The sequence below is a fragment of the Kryptolebias marmoratus genome, linkage group LG14 (genome assembly GCF_001649575.2).
Source record: "Kryptolebias marmoratus isolate JLee-2015 linkage group LG14, ASM164957v2, whole genome shotgun sequence".
NCBI classification, from domain to species: Eukaryota; Metazoa; Chordata; class Actinopteri; order Cyprinodontiformes; family Rivulidae; genus Kryptolebias; species Kryptolebias marmoratus.
Window position 1 is genome coordinate 5951959 of NC_051443.1, and position 21051 is coordinate 5973009.

General features: G+C 36.0%; 1 protein-coding gene across 1 annotated transcript; it reads left to right on the plus strand.

Moving 5' to 3' along the window:
* Nucleotides 1-8289: 8289 nt before the first annotated feature.
* Nucleotides 8290-17546, plus strand: c9 (complement component 9). The gene is made up of 11 exons (XM_017427565.2): nucleotides 8290-8363; nucleotides 8444-8534; nucleotides 9647-9797; nucleotides 9881-10028; nucleotides 11455-11593; nucleotides 11664-11885; nucleotides 12899-13139; nucleotides 13271-13402; nucleotides 14221-14396; nucleotides 16819-17053; nucleotides 17135-17546. Exons 1-11 carry the CDS (start codon nucleotides 8290-8292, stop codon nucleotides 17290-17292), a joined length of 1767 nt encoding a protein of 588 aa, XP_017283054.1. The 3' UTR covers nucleotides 17293-17546.
* The last annotated feature ends 3505 nt before the right edge of the window (nucleotides 17547-21051 follow it).

A 21051-nucleotide genomic window follows, 5' to 3' on the forward strand; every position in this document is an offset into this window, starting at 1 on the left:
ACATTCTGGGAAAAAAATAACTCATTTTTGAACTCAGCAGCATGAGAAAGTGAAGTAAAACACGTTCTGCAGGAGGTAAACCTCTTATCTATACCTATTCCTGGTATAGGTTCAACATGAGGTCAAGATGAGGTCCATATTGTTCTTACCCTGTAAAATTAAAAAGGGAAGAATAACAAAGAATGATTGACTTTAAGCTTGAACAGTTCTAGAACTGTTTAATTGAGCAAATGAAACTTAACCTAAACCAAAGTACCAAAAAGTAATTATTGCCTACCTCCAAAAAGCAAAAGGTCCATGTCTGTATGTGTGTGCATATGTCTGTTAGCAAAATATTTCAAAAAGCACTGGATGAAGTTTTTTAAAACTAAAAATGTTAGATGTACATTCACAAATGATTAAGTTTTTAACTCAACCCAATTCAAGATGACTGTCACAGCTAACAGACTTTTGGAAACACAAAAACAGCTATAACTTAATCAGTTTTACAGATATTAAGCTACAATTAGGTGTCGTAGTACCTGAGAGTCATTCACAACACATGCTTTGAGCTCTACACATTGTGCATGATCTTTGCCTTTGGAATCAACCCGAAATGTCTTTTATCAAAATATGTCATGAATGATTAGATAGATTTTAATAAAACTCTCAGAAAGTAGTCACTGTACACCTACAACTGATTAACGTTTTGAGTCAGCTTAATACAAGATGCCCACCACAGCTGATTGACCATAGCAAAAAGAAAAACGGCTACAACTGGGTTGATTTTACAGATATTGAGCTAAAATCGTATGTGGTAGTAGCTGAGAGCCTCCAACACATACTATATATTGCATGACATCTTTGTTCAAAACTTTGTCATGCAAAGGTGATATGTATTCCTTCAAGAAATTCTACTTCAATTTCGTGAGGAGTTCAACAAAAACCGTATCTGATTTTTTTTTCATGTTGTTAAAAAATGCTTGACAAACAACTTATCTGATGGGTTAATATAAAGGGAGGCTTTCTTATTGCTTACATTAGTTGTGTTTTGTTTTTTCCTGATAAATTGGAAGTCATCAAGCTTTTTTGACATCTGCTTGGGTCTGTGAGATGACAAGAAAATGGCCACTCTAACTTGTACGTTTCTGTGGAAATACCTGAATATTATTCACTTTAAATGACATATTTTGGACAGGAAGAATGAGGCAGGACCGATGAGCCAGAAGCAGTAGCACACTTACTAACTGTTGCTAACACAGCACATTTCTTTAAACTGCAGGATCTGACATTTCCCCTGCTGTTCTAATCTCACTGCAATTACAGTAAACTTTCATCTGAAAACAGCTCATCATCTTCCTGTGTAGAAATGTCCACTTTGCTTTTGATGCCAGAGATGGATTCACTAATTGTAGTTTTTATATTTTCTGCTCTGTGCAGCCACTGTGATGTTCCCAGGAAACAAAACATACCCAAAGTACAGGTTTCGTGTTTACAGAAGCAATAATAGATGTTTGTTTTGGAATAATTAAAAGACAAGATTAGTGAAAGCAGAGATTAGCGCATAAAAGACCAAAGTGTTTCATTTATTTAACCGTCACAAACCTTTGGTGCTGAAGAATGCAACTTCAGTATGTTAAAGGTAATGTTGAAATCTCCTCTGACATCAGCAGTGATGTCAGTGGTATTTTTCTCCTTGTTTGGTTAATTTCACTTCTGTAAACTTGTTGTTTTAATACTATGGTGTGTAGTTACCCAACAGTGCTTTGTAAAAATATTTTAGATAGTTTTAAAGAGCTCACATAGCAGGTGAATACTTTGTACTGTATGTCAGACAACATTTTAAGACTTATATAACACCATAGTCAATCATAGTAAATCAATGCAAACATATCATACAGTGAAGGAATACAATTACAAATTATAATACATAGTTTTCCAGCTGAATAATAGTTCAAGGTTGTGATTAAATCAGAGTCAGAGTAAAAGAGTCAGAGAGTCTTTTGGTCATCTCAGATACATACAGGTACATATTGAAACAAAACAATGTTCCTCCGGGACCACAGTGCAACACAGAACAAAAGTGCACGACATTACAATACAGTGCAAATGCACAACAGTACAATAAATACAAGATGGCCTATAATAACACAAAAGATACATTTCTAATCTAAAAAATTAATTGAGGGACAAGACTAAAGACAAGTGTTGGTCACTACATGGTACTGAGTAAATGAGATGCATGAGGTAGAAAAAAAACACAGCAGCGTCAAGTTTTTAGCAGTTTGTATAAAACAGAAGGTGCTTCAACAAATTATTAGTTTATTAGTGCACACTTATGAGAACACCTTATTTCTACATTTTTCCCTACAACAATGTTTTTGAATAGATTAGAGGTTACAAAAAAAGTGGAAAAAGGTTGAATTGATTTAATCATGGTTTTGTATTTTTACATCAATAAAATCTGATATTTTAACGTTAAAGGGGGATATCTGCTGTACTTCAGGACATCAAATTAATCTAAAAGTGATGAGGGGATAAAGGTTGTTTGATTTTGTTTTTAGACTATTTCTCTAAATTTAAAATTAAACAATTTGAGGTAATGTTAGTTTAACGAATTAATACTAGGTAATATGAATGTTGACCCAACTTCTGTACGTAAGATGTTAGAAACCAAATCTTGAAAACCTTTGGTTTAATGTCCAAAAATGTGTACTCAAAGAGCCCAAACCACTTTAACAAAAAAGATGCAATCCAGATCATAATCTGGATCACGATCAAAATTTAATGAATTGTTGTTCATTTCTTGAAAATTTCATCCAAATCTGTTCATTATTAGTTTTTATGTGTTCTTACTAACAGACAGACAAACAAACACGACTGAGAACATAACCTCCTTGGTGGAGGTAACAAAGGGGTCAACTGCTGGGGCATTAACAAGATTTAACAAAGGAGTCACCTGTGACCATGACCTTTGACCCTGTGACCTTGAAATCAATAGACATCAAACTTGACCCATGAGGTGTCCAGATGTGCAGTTTGACTTTCCTGTTATACAGTTGCAGAGTTAGAGCACAGGCTGAACATTTTATGAAAATCATTTTATATCTTTTTGAGTAATCTTGTACACAGACAGACAGACAGACAGACAGACTCTCCCAAAAACATAGCCTCCTTGGTGGAGGGCATAAATCAACACAACAAGTGGTGGATTGATTTTATACCATAGCATGGAATGGATTTTGGACAAAAATGCACAAAATTCTCTTAAAATATAAAACACTTTATTAGTTGTTGGTTTAGCTCTATGTTCTGTAGTTCTGACATTTTAAAAACTGCAAACAGGACATTTGTATGTGACAAAAAACAGTGTTACCTTAAAGATGTACAGTATAAATGTGATGCAGTTTGGAAATCAGAAAAATAAGAGCAAAAGTACATAGGAAGGATGTCTTTCCTGCTCTGTATCCTGTGTTCTGCTGACAGAAGCTGCTTTTTAGCAGATGAACCCCTCAAAAACCAGATTACTGACACTCAGTCTGGTTTTTCTCTTCTTTCACTACAGCAAGCTTTTTATTACCTTAGTATACATTTTAATTAGAGTCATTTGCTTATAGATCAAAATAACAATTATAAATCTGAATTATGTCAAAATTTTCTTTTTTATTGTTTAAGTTGATTGACAGAACAGTTTTAATCCAAGCTGTGAATCTGAGAAAAGAAAATGTCACATTAAGACGTCATTGGAATGTTTCTCCTCAGTGAGGTGGTTATTCTGTTCAACGTCAACGCTTGAAAATGTTTTGGGGGTGGGGGTGGGGGACTACGTAACAGTTTCCTGTCCGGTTTTGTTGGAGGCGCACACATTAAATTACACATTCAAATGAAAGTTCAGCATTCCTTGAGGGAATGCATTTGATCTGCCTCATTTTAAATTAAGATTGTCTTATGTCAAGAAAAGTTGAACTAATAGCTGTTTAGAGCCATCCTTAAAAAAACATTATGCCCAATCTTATATAATATCTTGAGATCTCATGAAACCTGTTAGTGCTCTGAGTATGTTATAAATTACTTTCAGTAGACACAGACCACATTTCAGCTTAATATCTGTAAAACTAAGTCATAGCCCTTTTTTGAGTTGGTTCAGCTCAGTTAACTGGTGGTCATCTTGAATTGCATTGACTCCAAAAGGTTATCACTTGTAGAGGTACGTCCAGTTATTACTTTCTAAGAAATATAGTAAGGTTTCTCCAGTGGTTCATGACATATGTTTCTAAAAGAGCAGACAAAAGGACACACTGACATTATCTCTTGTTTTTCTGCTTTTCAGCAGTGGGGGATAAAATAAAAATGATAGTTTCCTGTTCTGAATTATAAGCACACCCATAAGTCATTTATTTAAATACAGAAAATGTTGTTGACAAACTTTGATTCACATGGAAGAAGCAGTAAATTATAAAAAAAGTTACAAATGAATAAAGATCCGTCTGCGGATTTATTTTTATTGACAAAATGCTGACAGCAATAATCCCACAGGAGATGTCCTTTCCTAGGTTGATGACAGGAAGATTACACAATTCAAACATCAAGAGAGGGTGTGGATCCTGGATCTGGCTCCCAGTACAACCAGAACCCATAACAGCCACTTATCTCCCATCCACTGAGGTGAACTTTAATCTTACTCTTTGTGTCTACCCTGCATTTCCTGACCATTTCATTCTAAAATTAAATGTCTTGTATGCCTTGAAGGACTATATATTGTCCACCACCAGAGTTTTAGACTAAGATCATCTAATGCTGAGAAATGAAGAAGTTAAATCTGTTTTGGTCAAACCTCGTGAATTGTTATTTAAGCGTTCGATTTCACACAATATTATGATATCTTGTACGATCTGTTAGTGTATCAAATATGTGTTGTGAATGACTGTCCGCTACTACCACATCAAGTTTTAGTAAAATTCGTACCTGTAAAATTTGCTCAGATATACCACTTTATATGTTTGTTTTAGCAGCCATCTTGAACTGAGTTGACTCTAAAAGTTAAACAGCCACTTTCTGAGAGTTTCATTAAAATCTGTCCAGCGGTTCATGACATATTTTGCTAACAGGCAAACAGAGTTAACCCCATGCCAAAGTTTTAAGCAAAGATATTGCCCAATGTGTTGCATTCAAAGTATGTGTTGGGAAGGATTCTTAGCTACTACCATAAGAAAGTTTAGGTCAAAAGGCGCAAAAACTTTATCGCTCAGCCTTTGGCGGCAGGCTATATAAACAAAACAGGGATGCAGTGAGAAATGGGGCTGGAAGTATTGTCATCATATTCTATCACATATGATGATGAGCCTCAATGAAATATACAGTCCAAGAAAACTGAGCAACACATTTTTTGTAAGTGGTTCCACACAGTTCAGACCTCCAGCTCAAAAACAGGAAGTCTTTCTAGTCAGGAGAAATATTGGCCAAGAACCTCACCTACCCCCTGGCTTCCTGAGAAAGTCAGGAGGAAACTGGTAAAAGTGGTGACTTCAGCACATATTTGTGCTCCCTTCAGTCTACCCCAGCTCTTCTCAAATCACAACTGACTTTGGAGACATCAGTGTGTTTATTCAAGTCAGCAGGAAAACGTTTGTCAGTGTGCTGAAAAAGTTGCAGTTTAACAGAAGTTTTTCCTCCCTGAGATGAGTTTCAGTCCATGAATCCTCTAACTTCATCCTAATCCTGACTGGATCAGATCCTGCATGCAGCTCCCCCTCCCACTGAGAACTTTTTTCTTTTCTTCCTTTTTATTAATAAACTAGTCAAACTTCATTCCCCTCCTTTTGTAAAATGAAGTCCTGCAGACTCAGCAGAAGCTTCGCGGATCACATGACGGATCACTGAGTGCAACAATTCAGTACTTCCTGAGCATTGTGCAAGACTTGTTCCAAGGTTTTTTACAGAAAAAAATACTATAAAAACTGCAAAAATGTTGTTTGAGTGTGCATTAAAATTATTTTATTACAGATTATGTCTTTGTGTGTTCCCTTACCTTTTATATAAAAATCAAAAAGTGCAAAAACATGTATCTGCCCATTAAAATATTTTAAATGTTCAATGTTGCCATCTTGTGGACTTAGATTTGTACTGCAGTAAATATTTATCTAAGTCTGAAGTTTCATACATTTTTCAAACATCTTTAAATATTGCCTTCATGTAAGTGTGTAGTGTCTGTTGGTAAAATATCTCATGAACCACTGTTTATTGAAACCATCAGAAAGTAACAACTGAATTATTTCTGAAGTCAGTCCAATTCAAGATGGCTGCCACAGCTAATCAACTTTGGCAAACTCAACAATGGATATAACTCAGTCAAGTTTAATGACACTAAGTTCAAATTTGTTGTGTTAGTAGCTGAGAGTAATCCCCAACACATACTCTGAGTGCTAACACATCACACAAGATGTTGGTTTAAAACTTTTTCAGGCCAGGTGGCAGGCAAAGAACATTTTGTCACGGAAGACATTTTTTTTATCTATGAGAATATTTCATTTTTGCCACAGCCAGTTTCCGAATCTTAAATGTACCTTTGCCCCTGTAAAGCCAATGTGTTACAACATTTTGAAAAATACCTCTTTAAATATTTGCTCTTTGTGCTGAGAACCTGTCTATAAGTTGCACAATCCTGGAATCAGAGAAAAGGGCAAACTGTCTCTGGTTGGCAGAATTTTACTAAGCTAAAATACAACAAATGATTAAATTATAATCTGTATTTATGAGATAACAGAAAGGTCAAGAAGTTTAGGTTTTCCACTAAAACATCTCTGCGTTTAATCCAAAACATCAGATGATGATTGTTGTCTTCGCTCAAAATTCTAACAAACTTAATTGGTTTAAAGCAAATGAATTAGCCTCTAAAGATGTATATAACCATTTTTTAATGCTGCAATGATCATAAATTATTTTCTATGTTACAATACATCAAAACATAAATTATGATTCTTCACAAATCAAAATGAAATATTATTAATCACCTAATTTAATTAAAGGTCTAGCATACTTTAAAGAAATGCATATTCCCTGCCACCTTTCACTCCAGAGTTTTAGACTAAGATCATCTTATGAAGAGAAATGGTCAAACCTTGAAAATGACGCAATCTCATATGCAATCTTTTAGAGCATGACTGTCAGCTACTATCACATCAAGTTATTAAAAATGGCTGAATTAGAGCCATTTCTGTGTTTCCAATGATGAGGTGGTTATGTGACTTGGACTCCAAGAGTAATTATTTTCTGAAAGCTTTATCAAAATTCATTTAGTGGTTCATGAGATATTTTCCTAACAAATAAACCGTGTTGACAATAACAATTGATGATAATGTTTCAGGAAAAATGTGGTGTGATTTGTTAGCTTTCTGAACATGGGTTGAGGTTGGCTGTCAGCTACTGATGCACCAAATCTTACCTCAATATCTGCAAACTAGGCTGAGTGATGGTTATTTTTATGTTTCCAGCAAATTATTGACTATGGCAGCCATCTTGAATAGAGTTGACTCCAAAGGTTAATCAGTTGTAGATGTATATCCAAGGATTACTTTCAGAAAGTTTCATCAAAGTTCATCCAGTGGTTCATGAGATATTTTGCTAACAGACAGATAGAGTTGACTCTAGTTAAAGGAAAAGTTTAAAAACAGATCCTGTGTGATTTCTTTCAGGTACTACCACACAAATTGTAGCTCAAAAGTTGTAAAGGGACTGAATTATATCCATTTTTTGTTTTCTAAGTTTAATTAGCTGTAGCAGCCATCTTGAATAGGGTTGACTCCAAAGGTTAATCAGTTGTAGATGAACATCTAATATTTACTTTCTGAGAGTTTCATGAAAACCTGTACAGTGGTTTGTCAAATATTTTACTTACATCAGACAAACAACGGGCACAAACATTATTCTTATTTTGAGTTCAGCAATGAGCAATGCATGTTATATGAAATAACAAAGTGTTTTTTTAATCACACATCTTTGTACAATAACATAAGTGTAAGTGTTAACATTGTTTTACAAATGAGTAAAACAAACAGGCTGTGACTTCTACTGTTGATGTTCGAGGATTTACAAATTTAAAAAGCAAGATTTTTTATTAATATTTAAACAGACAACCCTAACTTTGGTTTAGGACTTTCCAAGTACTGAATCAATATTGCAACAAAATTGTGCTGAAATCCAAACTATTGACTAGGACAACAACAAGACAGACCTTGTGCTTTGAATTGTAATGATTAACAAAAGAGCAGCTTAAAAAACTAAGTTGCAGTGGTTTGTTTTCAAAGGCTCATCATGAGGATCGACCTGGCTCTGCAGCTCAGCCTCTGTGCTCTGTGTCTCACTCTGACACTGTCTGAGAAAGGATTGTAAGTATCATTTCATATTCTGTTTAAACAGCAGTTAATGTCTGAGAGTTTATTCTACATGATGTGTGCATATATACCAGGGGAGCAGTACTTCCTGACCCACCAGCTGTAGACTGTGTATGGAGCCGCTGGTCCGAGTGGAGTTCTTGTGATCCTTGCACAAAAACCAGAGTAAGTCTGTTTAAGCTGAGAGCCAAAAGCCATAAAGCTTCTTTTGTCTGTAGATGTTTGGTTATACGTTCCTCTCAGACTTAAAGTAAAATTTGGCTGTTTATGTTACTAAGATGTCTTGTGTTTTTGTACGTCATACCTTTAGGCCATGGTTACTGTCTAAAATAGGGGAAAAAACTACAGGCTTGATTCTGAAAAGGATAGGATGTTATGTACTATGTAAATAAAAACAAAATGCAATGATTTGCAAATCTCATAAATCCATGTTTTATTCCCAATGGAACATAGTAAACATCAAATGTAAAAAACATGTAAAAATGTAAAACTAATAAATTATGCAATTTTGGTAGAAAAAATAACGTAATTTTAAATTTGTTGGCAACAACACATCTCAAAAAAATTGGAACAGGGTTGTGTTTCCCAGATAGAAAGAGACAGAGAGACAGAGAGAGAGGAGCATCCAAAGCAGATTTCAAAGAGATATATTTTTTTTAAAGAAAATGAAGAAATCTAAATGTAATTGTATGGGTAATAATATTTTAAATAAAGCTGAATATTTTGAAAAGGATGAAAATTTAAAAAAAATAAATAAATAAGTCAGAGCACACTATTCTAGATCAACCTGAACGTTTTGATACATGAACGGTTAATGTAGCACAAAGTCTGCTGAAGTAGTTTGACTTCAAAAAATTAATATGAAACAATAATTTAAATGCTGATGCAGCAAAACCTGGTCCAAATCTACCTATCTTTATTATTAAATCATAAATATGGACGTAGCTGCCAAGGTAGTTTCAAAACGGGCCAAAGTTGGAACATTGTGGGTGGTGGCGATCAACAAAATAATGCATATGCCTAGAGTACAGTTTTGCAAGCTGTGCACACAAAAATAAAGTGTGACATTTAAAAATCGCTTAAGAAGGCTGCCATTACAAACACTCAGATTTCAGTGAAACTGCAATAACTTTTTTTGTCTGTTTTTACGCAATTTCAAGTTGCTAACTAGTCTCCAACAGATGCAGCCCAGTGAGATACTTGCCTTTAAATTATACAGGGACTTTACAAGTATTTTTTTTTTTTTGATTTATTGTTTTTTTATGTGTGATCCTCAGAGGCGTTCTCGAAGTGTGGAAGTGTTTGGCCAGTTTGGTGGTAACCCCTGCCAGGGATCGATAGGTGACAGAGAGTTTTGTGTAACTTCAGATGCATGTTTGGAGTCAACTTCTTTTCTTTGCTCAGCCGCCGAGTTCCAGTGTGGTACAGGTACTGCATCCTCTCCTACACAATAAATACCTCTATCTTTTGTCCCTTTGGGCACTAAGGATTTAACCTGCATCTCTGTGCAGAACTGAAAACATGCATCAAAAAAAGACTTGAATGCAATGGTGACTATGACTGTGAAGATGGATCAGATGAAGACTGTGACCCTGTACGTAAACCCTGTGGTACAATAGAATATGAAACCAATGAGCAAAGCAGGACAGCAGGATACGGGTAAGAGTTACTGAAGGACTTTGTCAAGCTGTAATCAATATACACTGACATGACGATAACAGGCATACGAGGAGAAAAAGTTAGCCTGCACCATCGCCTAAAATGTGCATAATATTTACAATTCACAGTCAGTTCTATTGTAACAGAAGCATTATTCATACCTAATAATATTGCTAAAATCAATGTATAGTGAAATATTAATAAAATTAACAACCTTTGAGGGAATTCATGTTACCTGCATGCTATACCTTGTATGGTAAAGTTTTTAACTGAGATGCAGCACAATCTCTTAGTGCTTGCATTATGTGTTAGGGATGACTCTTAGCTACTATTATACCTGATTTTAGCTTACTATTTGTAAAAATGATTGATTTGTAGCCATTTTTAAGTTGACTAAGGTTCAATAGCAGTGGTGCTCATCTTAAATTAGGTTGACTCCAAAAGGTAATCACTTGTGCATCCAATGATTATTTTCTGATAGTTTTATTAAAATATATCAAGTGGTTTATGAGATATCTTGCTAACAGACAGATAAGCAAACACACCTAGACACAGACAGATATTTACATGATCGCCTGCCTTTCATAATAGTTAAAGCCATGAAGACAGTTTCTGCCAGACACCCACTTGTTTGAGGAGAGTAGTGAGAGGCATACAGTGTGGAGTTATCAAATTTCTGTGTGGATGAAAATTCCTCATTCATTTGGGATTTAAAAACTGTCCATGTGCCTTTTGACTTTATGAAAACCTTTGTGTTCAGACTTGTTTAGATTCAGAAGTTTTATGTAGCTGTTTTTACTCATGTATCTACTAAGAATAAAACCAAACACAGCTATCTCTGCTGTGGTGTTAATAGCAGCCCATGCATGAGATGATGAACCCATAATCCGGCTGATATCAATCACTGATACGCAGAGTCTTGTAAAGAGTCTAATACCTGTGTTGAGATGTCAAGATCAGGTGTCATGAGGTTCTGTTATGCTGTAATGGTGTGTTGGATGACCGGAACCTCCACATGTATCGGTTACCTCATGTACCTCTTGGTTCCAACCTCAGTCCATTGTAACAGCTGTATGATCCGAACACCTGGCTTCACGCAAACCTACAACCCAATTAATTAGACTCATCTGGTAAAGCTGTTGTATGAGATCTATCCTCTAGATCTACTGACCTTCATGTTACTGTTTTAAGTGACTGTCAGATGCTCTGATAAGACCATTGCCCCACTTATGATGCCTCCACTTATTTAGTGAGTGTATTTTTTTACAGAATATGCTGGCTAACAAGAACTTACTCCTTCTAAAATCTGAACTCTTCATTTTAAATACGCAATAGCACATTTAATTACTCTATGAAACCATTTCTTTTTAACATAACAATAAACATGATTCTGTATAATAATCCAGCTATTACCTTCCTGCACCAGGGTGAACATCTTGGGTGCAGATCCTCGAATGAACCCTTTCAACAATGATTACTTCAACGGGAGATGTGAAAGAGTGAGGAACCCATACAGTCGGAAAATTGACAGGCTTCCCTGGAATGTTGGCGTGCTCGCCTATCAGGTTAGCCACAGCAATGTTTCATTTGTAAAATGAAGTTGAACCTCCCACTGAACACTTCCTGTCCTTTCAGACTCTGGTGGAGGAAACTGTCTCCAGAGAAATCTATGAGGACACACACACCGTTCTGAGAGAGATTCTTAAAGAACAGAGTTTTACAGTCGATGTTGGGTTTTCCTTCAAATTCACTCCAACTGAGATGTCAATGTCCAATACTTCTATGAGCCTTGACACAGGGGTTGAATATTCAAAGAAAACAATGATTAAGGACATTACAGAATACGCAACCATTAAGGTAAATGTCAGCTGCTCAACACAGTTCATGAGAGATTAACCTATTTATAATTAAAGGCCTCACATTCCTTGAAGGAATGCACATCCCCTGAGGGAGTGGTGAACAGCAGCCATGCCACACTCGGGAATCATTTGATCTAACCCCCCAATTCCAACTCTTAATGCTGAGTGTCAAGCAGGGTGGCAATGGGTCCCATTTTTACAGCCTTTGGTATGACCCAGCCGGGGACTGAACCCACAACCTCCCAGTTTCAGGGCAGGCACTCTACCACTAGGCCACTGAGCTGGTATCCCCTTATGTTAAGAAATGAGAAAATCATATCCAATTTGGTCAAACTTTGTGAATGTTGTGATCTGCAAAATCACATCATTAGCACTCAGTTAATGTGTTGGGGATGACTGTCAGCTACAACCACACGGAAATTAGCTCAATATCTGCAAAACTGGCTGATTTATAGCCAATTTTGCCTTGGCTAAGGGTGATTAGCTGTGATGGCCATCTGGGTCAACTGGGTTGACTTCAAAGGTTTATTATTTGTAGATTTGCATCCAATAATTAGTTTTCCAGTTTCATTAACAACCGTTGAGTGGTTCATGAGATATTTTGCTAACAAACAAACAGAATTTACACCGACAGTTAATGGCCAAAAGTATTGTGCAATGTAGAGTGTAAAATTGTCTCATATACTACCACATTAAAGTTTAGCTAAAAATCTGTAAAACTGGCTGACTTATAGTAATGTTTCTGTTTTCTAAAATCAGTTGGCTGTGACGGCCATCTTAAATTGGAATGAGTCCAAAAGTCAATTAATTATAGATGTACAATTACTTTCTGAGAATTTCATTAATGTCATCAAGCAGATGATGCAATATTTTAACTGACAAACAAACACACACACCCACACAAGCAAAAACATTATCACTTATTGCTTCGAGCAGCGAGCGATAAAAATGCATTCTAGAATGATGAAAAACTGCACTTGCTTAACTCGTGCTTGTTTCCTGACCAATCAGAACAAGAGCTTTATGAGGGTGAAGGGCACAGTTCAGCTGAGCACCTACAGGATGCGCTCCCGTGAACTGAACGTTGCCGAAGAATTCCAGCTGCACGCCAAATCTCTGCCTCTTGAGTATGAGAAGGGCATTTACTTTGCCTTCCTGGAGGACTATGGAACTCACTACACAAAAACTGGGAAGTCTGGGGGTGAATATGAGTTGATCTACGTTCTAAACCAAGACACCATCAAAGCACAAAGTATGTTTTCAAGAGATAATCTTATCTATTTTTATCTTGTGTTAAAGACTTCTTTAGATTTGTTTGTTCATTATTAATATGTTGAAGAGCACTTGTTTGTTTGTTTTTTTGCTTTGTTTTTTTTTTTTCAGATATAACAGAGAGAAGCCTCCAAAATTGTATCAAAACTGGAATCTCAGTAAATTTTGGTACTCCAGGTGGAGGAGATGGATCAGGGCGTGTAAAAAGTGACAACTGTGACAAAATATCATCAAAAGATACAGGTCTTCTTTCTCATCACACTGATTTTTTAAGCCTCAGAAAGTTGACAGAACTATTATAGAATCATTACTTTTACCTGTCTCTGTGTGGATTTGTCTCTGTTAGCAAATAATCTCATGAACCACTGAACAGATTTTAATGAAACTCTCAGTAAGTAATCACTGGATGTGCATCTACAGCTGATTAATGTTTTGGACTCAACCTGATTCAAGATGGTTGCTACAGCTAATCAAACTTAGCCCACGCAAAAATCCATCTAACTCAGTCAGTTTTACAGATATTGAGAAAATGATTGGTGTTGTAGATGAGAATCATTCTCAACACAAATGCCAAGCACTAACATATTGCACAAGATCTCATAATATCAGGCAAGACTGTGCCTTATATTTTTTTTCAAGATTTAACTAAATGGGCTTTAACTCTTTTTTTTCTCAATATAAACTCAATTCAATTCAATTAATTTATATGGTGCCAATTCACAACATTGCAGGGCACTATACAAAAAAGAAAACAAGTCCTTGCTGTTTTTACTCATGTAAAAACAATTTAGATCCAGATTCTAATCAAATTACATTAAATTCAGTTCCTATTGTAATATAATTCATTTACATACATTATCCATAGTTATCCATCTAAGGAGGCCAGCATTTTGCCTCAGATCTTCACTTCACTGAAATCTGAGATGATCTTAGTTTAAAGTCTGGCATGAAAGGTGATGGGCAATATGCATTCCTTTTAGACTTGTACAGATTCCATTTTACATTAAATGTTATGTGAATTGTGGTTAAACAGTAAAAATTTCCCTCTTTTTGCTGCACAGACAAGATTGATGGAAAGGCAGTGGTGGATAAAGTCATGACCTCAGTGAAAGGAGGAAGTCTTAATAGTGCTGCTGTTATGAGAGCTAAGCTGAATAAGGATGGGATAATGGACATCGAAACGTATCAACAATGGGCCCGGACCATCGAAGATTCTCCTGCACTCCTTAACAGTGAGGTAAGAAGAGTGGACCAAATGTCTCATAATGCAGGTGTTGCTTAAAAAAAAAAAAAAAGACTTGTTAAGACTTTCAGACTGTAACATAAAAATAATAATGGACTAGAACAATGTTCCCCCATTTTGCATTGTCCGTGTTTTATTTCATAATAACCCGGAATGTAAAATAAATTTTGGGGCCCCAATTTTTTTTTTAAATATGAAAAGCTTGGTCACGATTTTCAGATTCCTTATTTAAAAATATTATTCCAAAAATATGAACTTTTCTCAGTGTATCTTACCAGTCAGAGCAGAGTTTAGTTTTTTTAAAATGAGACTTTCATTAGTTTGGTTTAAATAAAAGAAATGAAGAAATTATTATTATTTTACTGTTTTGAATGTAAACTTTTTACCACGGGCCATCAAAACAGCTAAAAAATCCTCAATGAAAATTCAGACAGCTACAAACATTTCAGCTCAAAATGATAATAGAACCAAAACAAAAGTTTGATTGGCTCTTTTCCTTTCCACTCAAATGGATTAACAAGGAGTTCAAACTTTATTTTCTTAGCTTCAAAGCTGACAAACCACAGTGTGAACTCTGTTCTGTTTAAAATAAATGTGTGAAAGAGAGTCTTTCTGTCAGCTCGTGAACGAGCTGAAGAGGCGAGAGGGCAGGAGGTAGCTGCTCTTCCAACATAGCTTGAGTGACTTGACAGCTGAATTGAGAACTGGACTTTGACTGGACAGTTCCAGGACTCTGTCCCTAAACCACTGGAGTGTTGCTTCAGCAGCATATTTTCGATCATTGTCCCGCTGGAAGGTGGACCTCCGTCCCAGTCTCAAATCTCTGAAAGGCTCAAATCCTCAAAATATTATTTTATTTCTTTCTATGTCCATAGTTCCTTCAATTCCAGCCATTTCCCAGTCCCTACTGATGAAAGACATTTCCACAGCATGATGCTACCAGTACCATGCTTAACTGTAAGGAAGCTGTTCTTAGCATGATGAGAGGTGTTATGTTTAAGCCAGACATGGTGTTGTTCTTGATGAACAAAAGGTTTAATTTTAGTCTCATCCAACCACAGCACCTTCTTTCACATGTTTGGGAAAGAAATTCCGAGCAGTCTGCCTTATTTTTATTAACATGGCCACTCTTCCATGAAGCCCAGCTCCGTGCAGCTAATAGTGATCATGTGGTATGGGAATGATACTCTTGTATTAACCCTCCTGAAGCCCTCGAAAGAGAGAGATAGAGAGGGGTAGAGAAGTCCTTGTAACTTCAGGCCAATTTGACCTGAAGGCCACAGAAGGGTTAAAACATTGCAATGAAAACTTCAGTGCTGACTCTTTGCAGGAGCTTCAGCAAGTCTTGGTCAACAAAGCTGGTTTATAGCAGATCTAAACAGATTCAGACCTCTTTACATTGTATTTATCCTTAATAGAAAAGAATGTGCCCATTTTCTTGTCCTTTGGTAACTACAAACAAAAATGGCTCAGAAAGAATTTATTGCAATAAACTCACATTTGAAGTGTAACAGACCATTTCATGGCTCTGGAAATGTTCTCGCCAAGCTTTATTCTCTATTTTAACCTACAAAGACTCAAAGTGACATATTCAAAACATTAAAAAGTGGCTTATGTGGCCCATTTGAATTGTTTAATATTCTGGGGTTTTTTTTGTATAAATTAATGGGTCCATAAGGATTAATTTAGATTTATTAGAAAAGAATTGTGTCTAAAAACTGAGTGGATCCTTCTTGAAGACTATAGGCTGGGGGTTCCCAAATAGTAGAACGTGGTCCAGATCTGGACTAAAATTAAGTCCTATCTCGATCCAGGTCAGTTAATTTTCAATTGAGTTGTTTGCACTTTTGTTTGTTTGTTTGTTTACCTGAGCCTTTTTTCTTGCATTCAGTAATTTATTTTAAGTGGCACAGATTTTTCAGACATTGCTATATAAATAAATTTCACTTCACTTTCACTTTGCATTACAGTAATTTCCCACAAGCTGGCAGCCAACAGCTTCTTTTTACTTCCCCCTGCATTTCCCTCTCTCACTGCAAAGAGAAGTCAAGTAGTAAAAGACTGAGAAGACTATAACTCATTGAAGAAAACAGCCTTGAGTATCATCAAGAGAACTTGAGAGGAAAACTAGAAGTTTTTTTCTAGATCGGATGATCTTGTGTGTTCATTCTTCCTGTGGAGAGTTGTGTTTACTAAATTCTGCAATTTAAGGCAGTAATACAAATGTAAACACAAATTACCTGAGTGATTGTACCTGCTAAAATCTGAACTGAGAGTAGAGAAGATAAATGATGTTAGAACCCAGTTTGACAGAACTCCCAGAATCCTGACAGTCACTGACTCACCTGGCTAAGCAGCAGCTCTGTTTCTACTATTTTATCAAGTAAAACTCAGACTTGTTTCCTGTTTCTTGCAGCCGGAGCCCATCTACACGTTAATTCCTCTGGATTCAGCCGACGCAAACACCAGGATATCAAACACCAAGAGGGCCATAGAAGACTATGTGGCTGAATATAATGTGTGTAAGTGTAAGCCCTGTCAGAATGGAGGTACGCTGGCTCTGATGGATGGAAAGTGTATCTGTATGTGCCCTCACCAGTTTGAAGGCCTGTCCTGCCAGAACTTCAAGGGGGATAAAGCTAAACACCCAGGTAGGTCAAAAGCATGCAGCTTCCTAAGAGAACTCCTTTTTTTAGCTTGTTCCGTGTCTTAATCTGAACAATCTGTTGCAGGTCAGAGACCTACAGTTCATCAGGAGGGTAACTGGTCCTGCTGGTCATCCTGGTCCACTTGTAGTGGAGGGAAACACAGGCGGTCACGCAGCTGCAACACGGATGGTCTTACTGGCGGTTCATGCAGAGGAGACAACACCAACGAAGGATCCTGCTAAGCTAGAAGACATCCATCTAGCAAACATGATCTCCTCTGACAAATATACACTGCATACATATCTAATTGTTTTAAGACAAACAGTTGGTTCTAAATAGTTCTCTTTTGGGGGGTTTAAATATTAAGTTTTCTGACATGAAAATGGATTGTCTTTTTTTTTCGATAAAAATAAAATCAAGATTGATACATGTGTTTAATACATACATATTGGATCTTCTTAATAAAGGAAGTCAGGCCTCCTGACTGAAAATAATATATGGTGTCTTTCAGCTTCAGTTGACTTAAAGTATTGCCTGATGTATGCTTTAATTTAAAAACATGGACACTTTTCAAATGAAAACCAGATGAGGAGAGGTCACCTAGGTGGAGAGAAAACTCTGCAGTCTGTAGACAAATTTAGGTGTTGCACATCAACATAAAGATGTGAATTCTATGTTTTTACCAAAAGGAGCCTAAAACCTTAATACTACATGTCCAGTAATTCAGGATGAGATATAGTAAATTCAGTTCAAGAAGAAAATAAAATAGCAACAATGAAAACTTATTTCTGACTTCATATTTTTGACTTCATGAAATTGATCTCATTTATTACAGATATGTTTCTGGCTAAAGTCTTATAGCTATTATAGTATTTTCCTTGTTTTAGTAAAATCCCTACTATTGATCTAGATTATAATAAATGAAATTAAGTACAGCAATTCAAGTAAAACTCTAAAATCACTGCAATCAAATCCAAACATCAGCATCAACTTGAAAAAGAGGGAGATTTTAGAACCAAAAGTTCTGTTCCTCACTGTCATTAAAGGTAGAAAACAAAGAATAATTTCATAATATGTAAATTAAAACATTTTTTTTCAGTTATTTTTAACAAGTCTAATAGAAAAACAAACAAAACAACAACTATACTCAACCTATTTCAATATTTTGTTTAAATGATAAATTATCAAAGCAAGTCTTTTATGGAAGAAAATTATTCTAAATGAACTGCAAAAGCTGAAATATTTTCTGATCATTAGTGTAACACCTGTGTTAAAAGTTGTTATGATCCACTTAAGGGGGTCTGAAATCACAAGGCAGATGTCAGGATTAGCTATACATAGCATAGGACCCAAGGGTGCAGGCAGAAACTGTAAATGAAAAAAAAAATAATTATTTAACGAAACAAAAAGCTGATGAGGCAGCTAAATACAAAACACTAAGAAACAAAACTTGTGAGGAGCACACGAGGAACGAGGCAAAAAACAAATCCATATGACCGAGTGAAGAGGAATTAAAGCGAGGAGTTTAAATAGGATGGGAGTGGTGAGGTAAGTGACTGTAGCTGAGACCAGGAACAGGTGTAAGATGAAGAAACTGAGCTGAAGCTGGGAGCTGACTGAGGGGAAAATGACTGAGAGAAACAGAAAAACAATGGAGAACAAAACTGAATATAAAAGATATCAAGAACAACAAAGAAACAGATAATGACAACCAGATTCTTTCATATTTTCATGCCAGACATCTGGACTGAATTCATCTTATGTTGAGAAGTAGATTTGCAGCAATTTTAGTCAAACCTTGCAAAAAGCCGCATGTTTAATCTCATATAATGCATTAGAGTATGTGTTGTTGACCCTCAGCTACATTTAAATTTTAGCTAAATGAATTATTGCCATTTTTCTGTTGGCTTTGTGTTGACTAGTTGTAGCAGTCACTTTGAGTTCAGTTGAATCCAAAAGTTAATCAGTTGTAGATGTACACCCAATGTAAACTTTCTGAATGTTTCGTTAAAATTAAACTCTGGTTCATTTCATGCACACAAGCAAATGTATTATCTCTCGATTTTCCCTTTAATTAAAAGAAGTTAATAAAAGTAAAATAAATTAAAGTTCTTGAAGGAATGTATATCACTCTTTATCTTTTCTCTTCTGTTTCCTCATCTCTTTTAGGGGACATATTTTTTAGTTTCTTGCTAACAGTGAAAAGTGGTTTACCACTGAATGTTTTATTTATTGCTTGTTGATTTGCTTTCACAATATTTGTTCAACTTAACAGCTTTTGACTTTTTAAATTCTTCTTTTAAAATTCTGACATTTAGCAGAAACACCTGCAGGCTTTACCTGAAATCCTCCAGCCTTGTGGGACTTTGTTCAAACAAACAGAGTGAAAGTCAGATAGCAGGGAGAGCTGAAGTTTGCACAATATTTAGAAATGTATACAAACCTTTAAAAGTCAAATCTGGTCAAGCCAATAACTTCTCTAAGGCCGATTTCGTTCAGCCAGTGAGTTCCAAGGTCCACAGCTGGCCCAAGAATCACAAGAGTCGTGTCCAGTATACGCATCTGTTCACAAAGCAACTGAGTCTGACTGTTGACTGCTCAGCACATCCCTTCACACAGAGCAGGCAGCTTTGTCATGGCCTGAATAGCTGCCTGTGTCTTCTGAATTTCATGATACACCAGGTAACTGCCAAGTCCAAAAAGCAGAAATCCTGTTGTTAAAAATCCAATTATGTACAAGTCTTCAATATCCTCAACCGACATTATAGATAAACACACACTCTTCCACTTTTCCCAGGAATCCATCATGTATCCAGCCTGATATGTCCCGTCGAGGCAAGAGACCTCTCCTGTGCCCAGCCTTCTCGTTGAGAAAATTTGATCTATCGCGTTGAGAGACCAGCTGACCAGATCCATAATAATTTGATTCGGAAATTATCCAAAGAGAAGCTCCAAGGAAAGACAGAAACACAATCAAAAAGAAGGACAGAAGGGGGCACGGAGAGAAGAAAAAAGCATTTTTTCAGTAGCGTTTATTTGTCTGTTTCTCTGTCTGTCTATCTGTCTTTGCACAAGATTACTCAAAAAGTTATGAACAGATTTTCATGAAATGTTCAGGAAACATCAAACATGGTACAAGGAACAAGTGATTCAATTTCGGTGTTGATCTGGTCAAATGTCAAGGTCAAAGCTCAAGGTCATATGTGGTCCTGTGCTCTAACTCTGCAACAGTGTAACGTAGGAATATCTAACTGCATAACTGGGCACCTCATGGGTCAAGGATGATGCCTATTGGTTACAAGATAATGGGGTCAAAGACCATGGTTAGCAAGATTACATAAAAACTAATAATGAACAATTGAAAAACAAAGAAATTGTTCTTCTTTTGTGTCTGTCTTTTCCTGTAGATATAACTGAGATCATTATTTTGTGGCTGTTCAAATAAAGTTCAGATGGCAGAGAGAAGAAGACTGTTGCTGTTGTTGAGTAAGCTGTCAGCTTCACAAACAGACTACAGACACACCCCCATTACACGCTTATCAGAGTGTAAAGTAAACAAAGCCTGTCTGGACATGGACTGAATTTGATTCAGTGAGTCAGGAAAGACAATGAGGAACAAACCAATCTTAGTGGAAAATTGGAGTAACGGCTGTTTACAGCAAAAATGCAAAGACACAACTTGTGGTTTTTTTATATAGAATGTCCTTTTAAAAGCTCAAAAAAACTTCAAAAGCTTTAAATAACTGACAAATCACTGTGAGTTCAGTGTTACTTGTTCATATGATCATTACTCTCGACAAAGGTTTTTAAATTTTTATAATATTTGACAACAATAATCTTGCTTGTGTTTGTGTTTGTTTGTTTGTCTATTAGCAAAATTTCTTATGAACCACTGGACAGATTTTAATAAAAATCTCAGAAAGTAATCATTAAATTCATATCTACAACTGACTATTGTTAGGAATGAGTTCAATTCAAGGTGGTTAGGGATTCAAGATGGC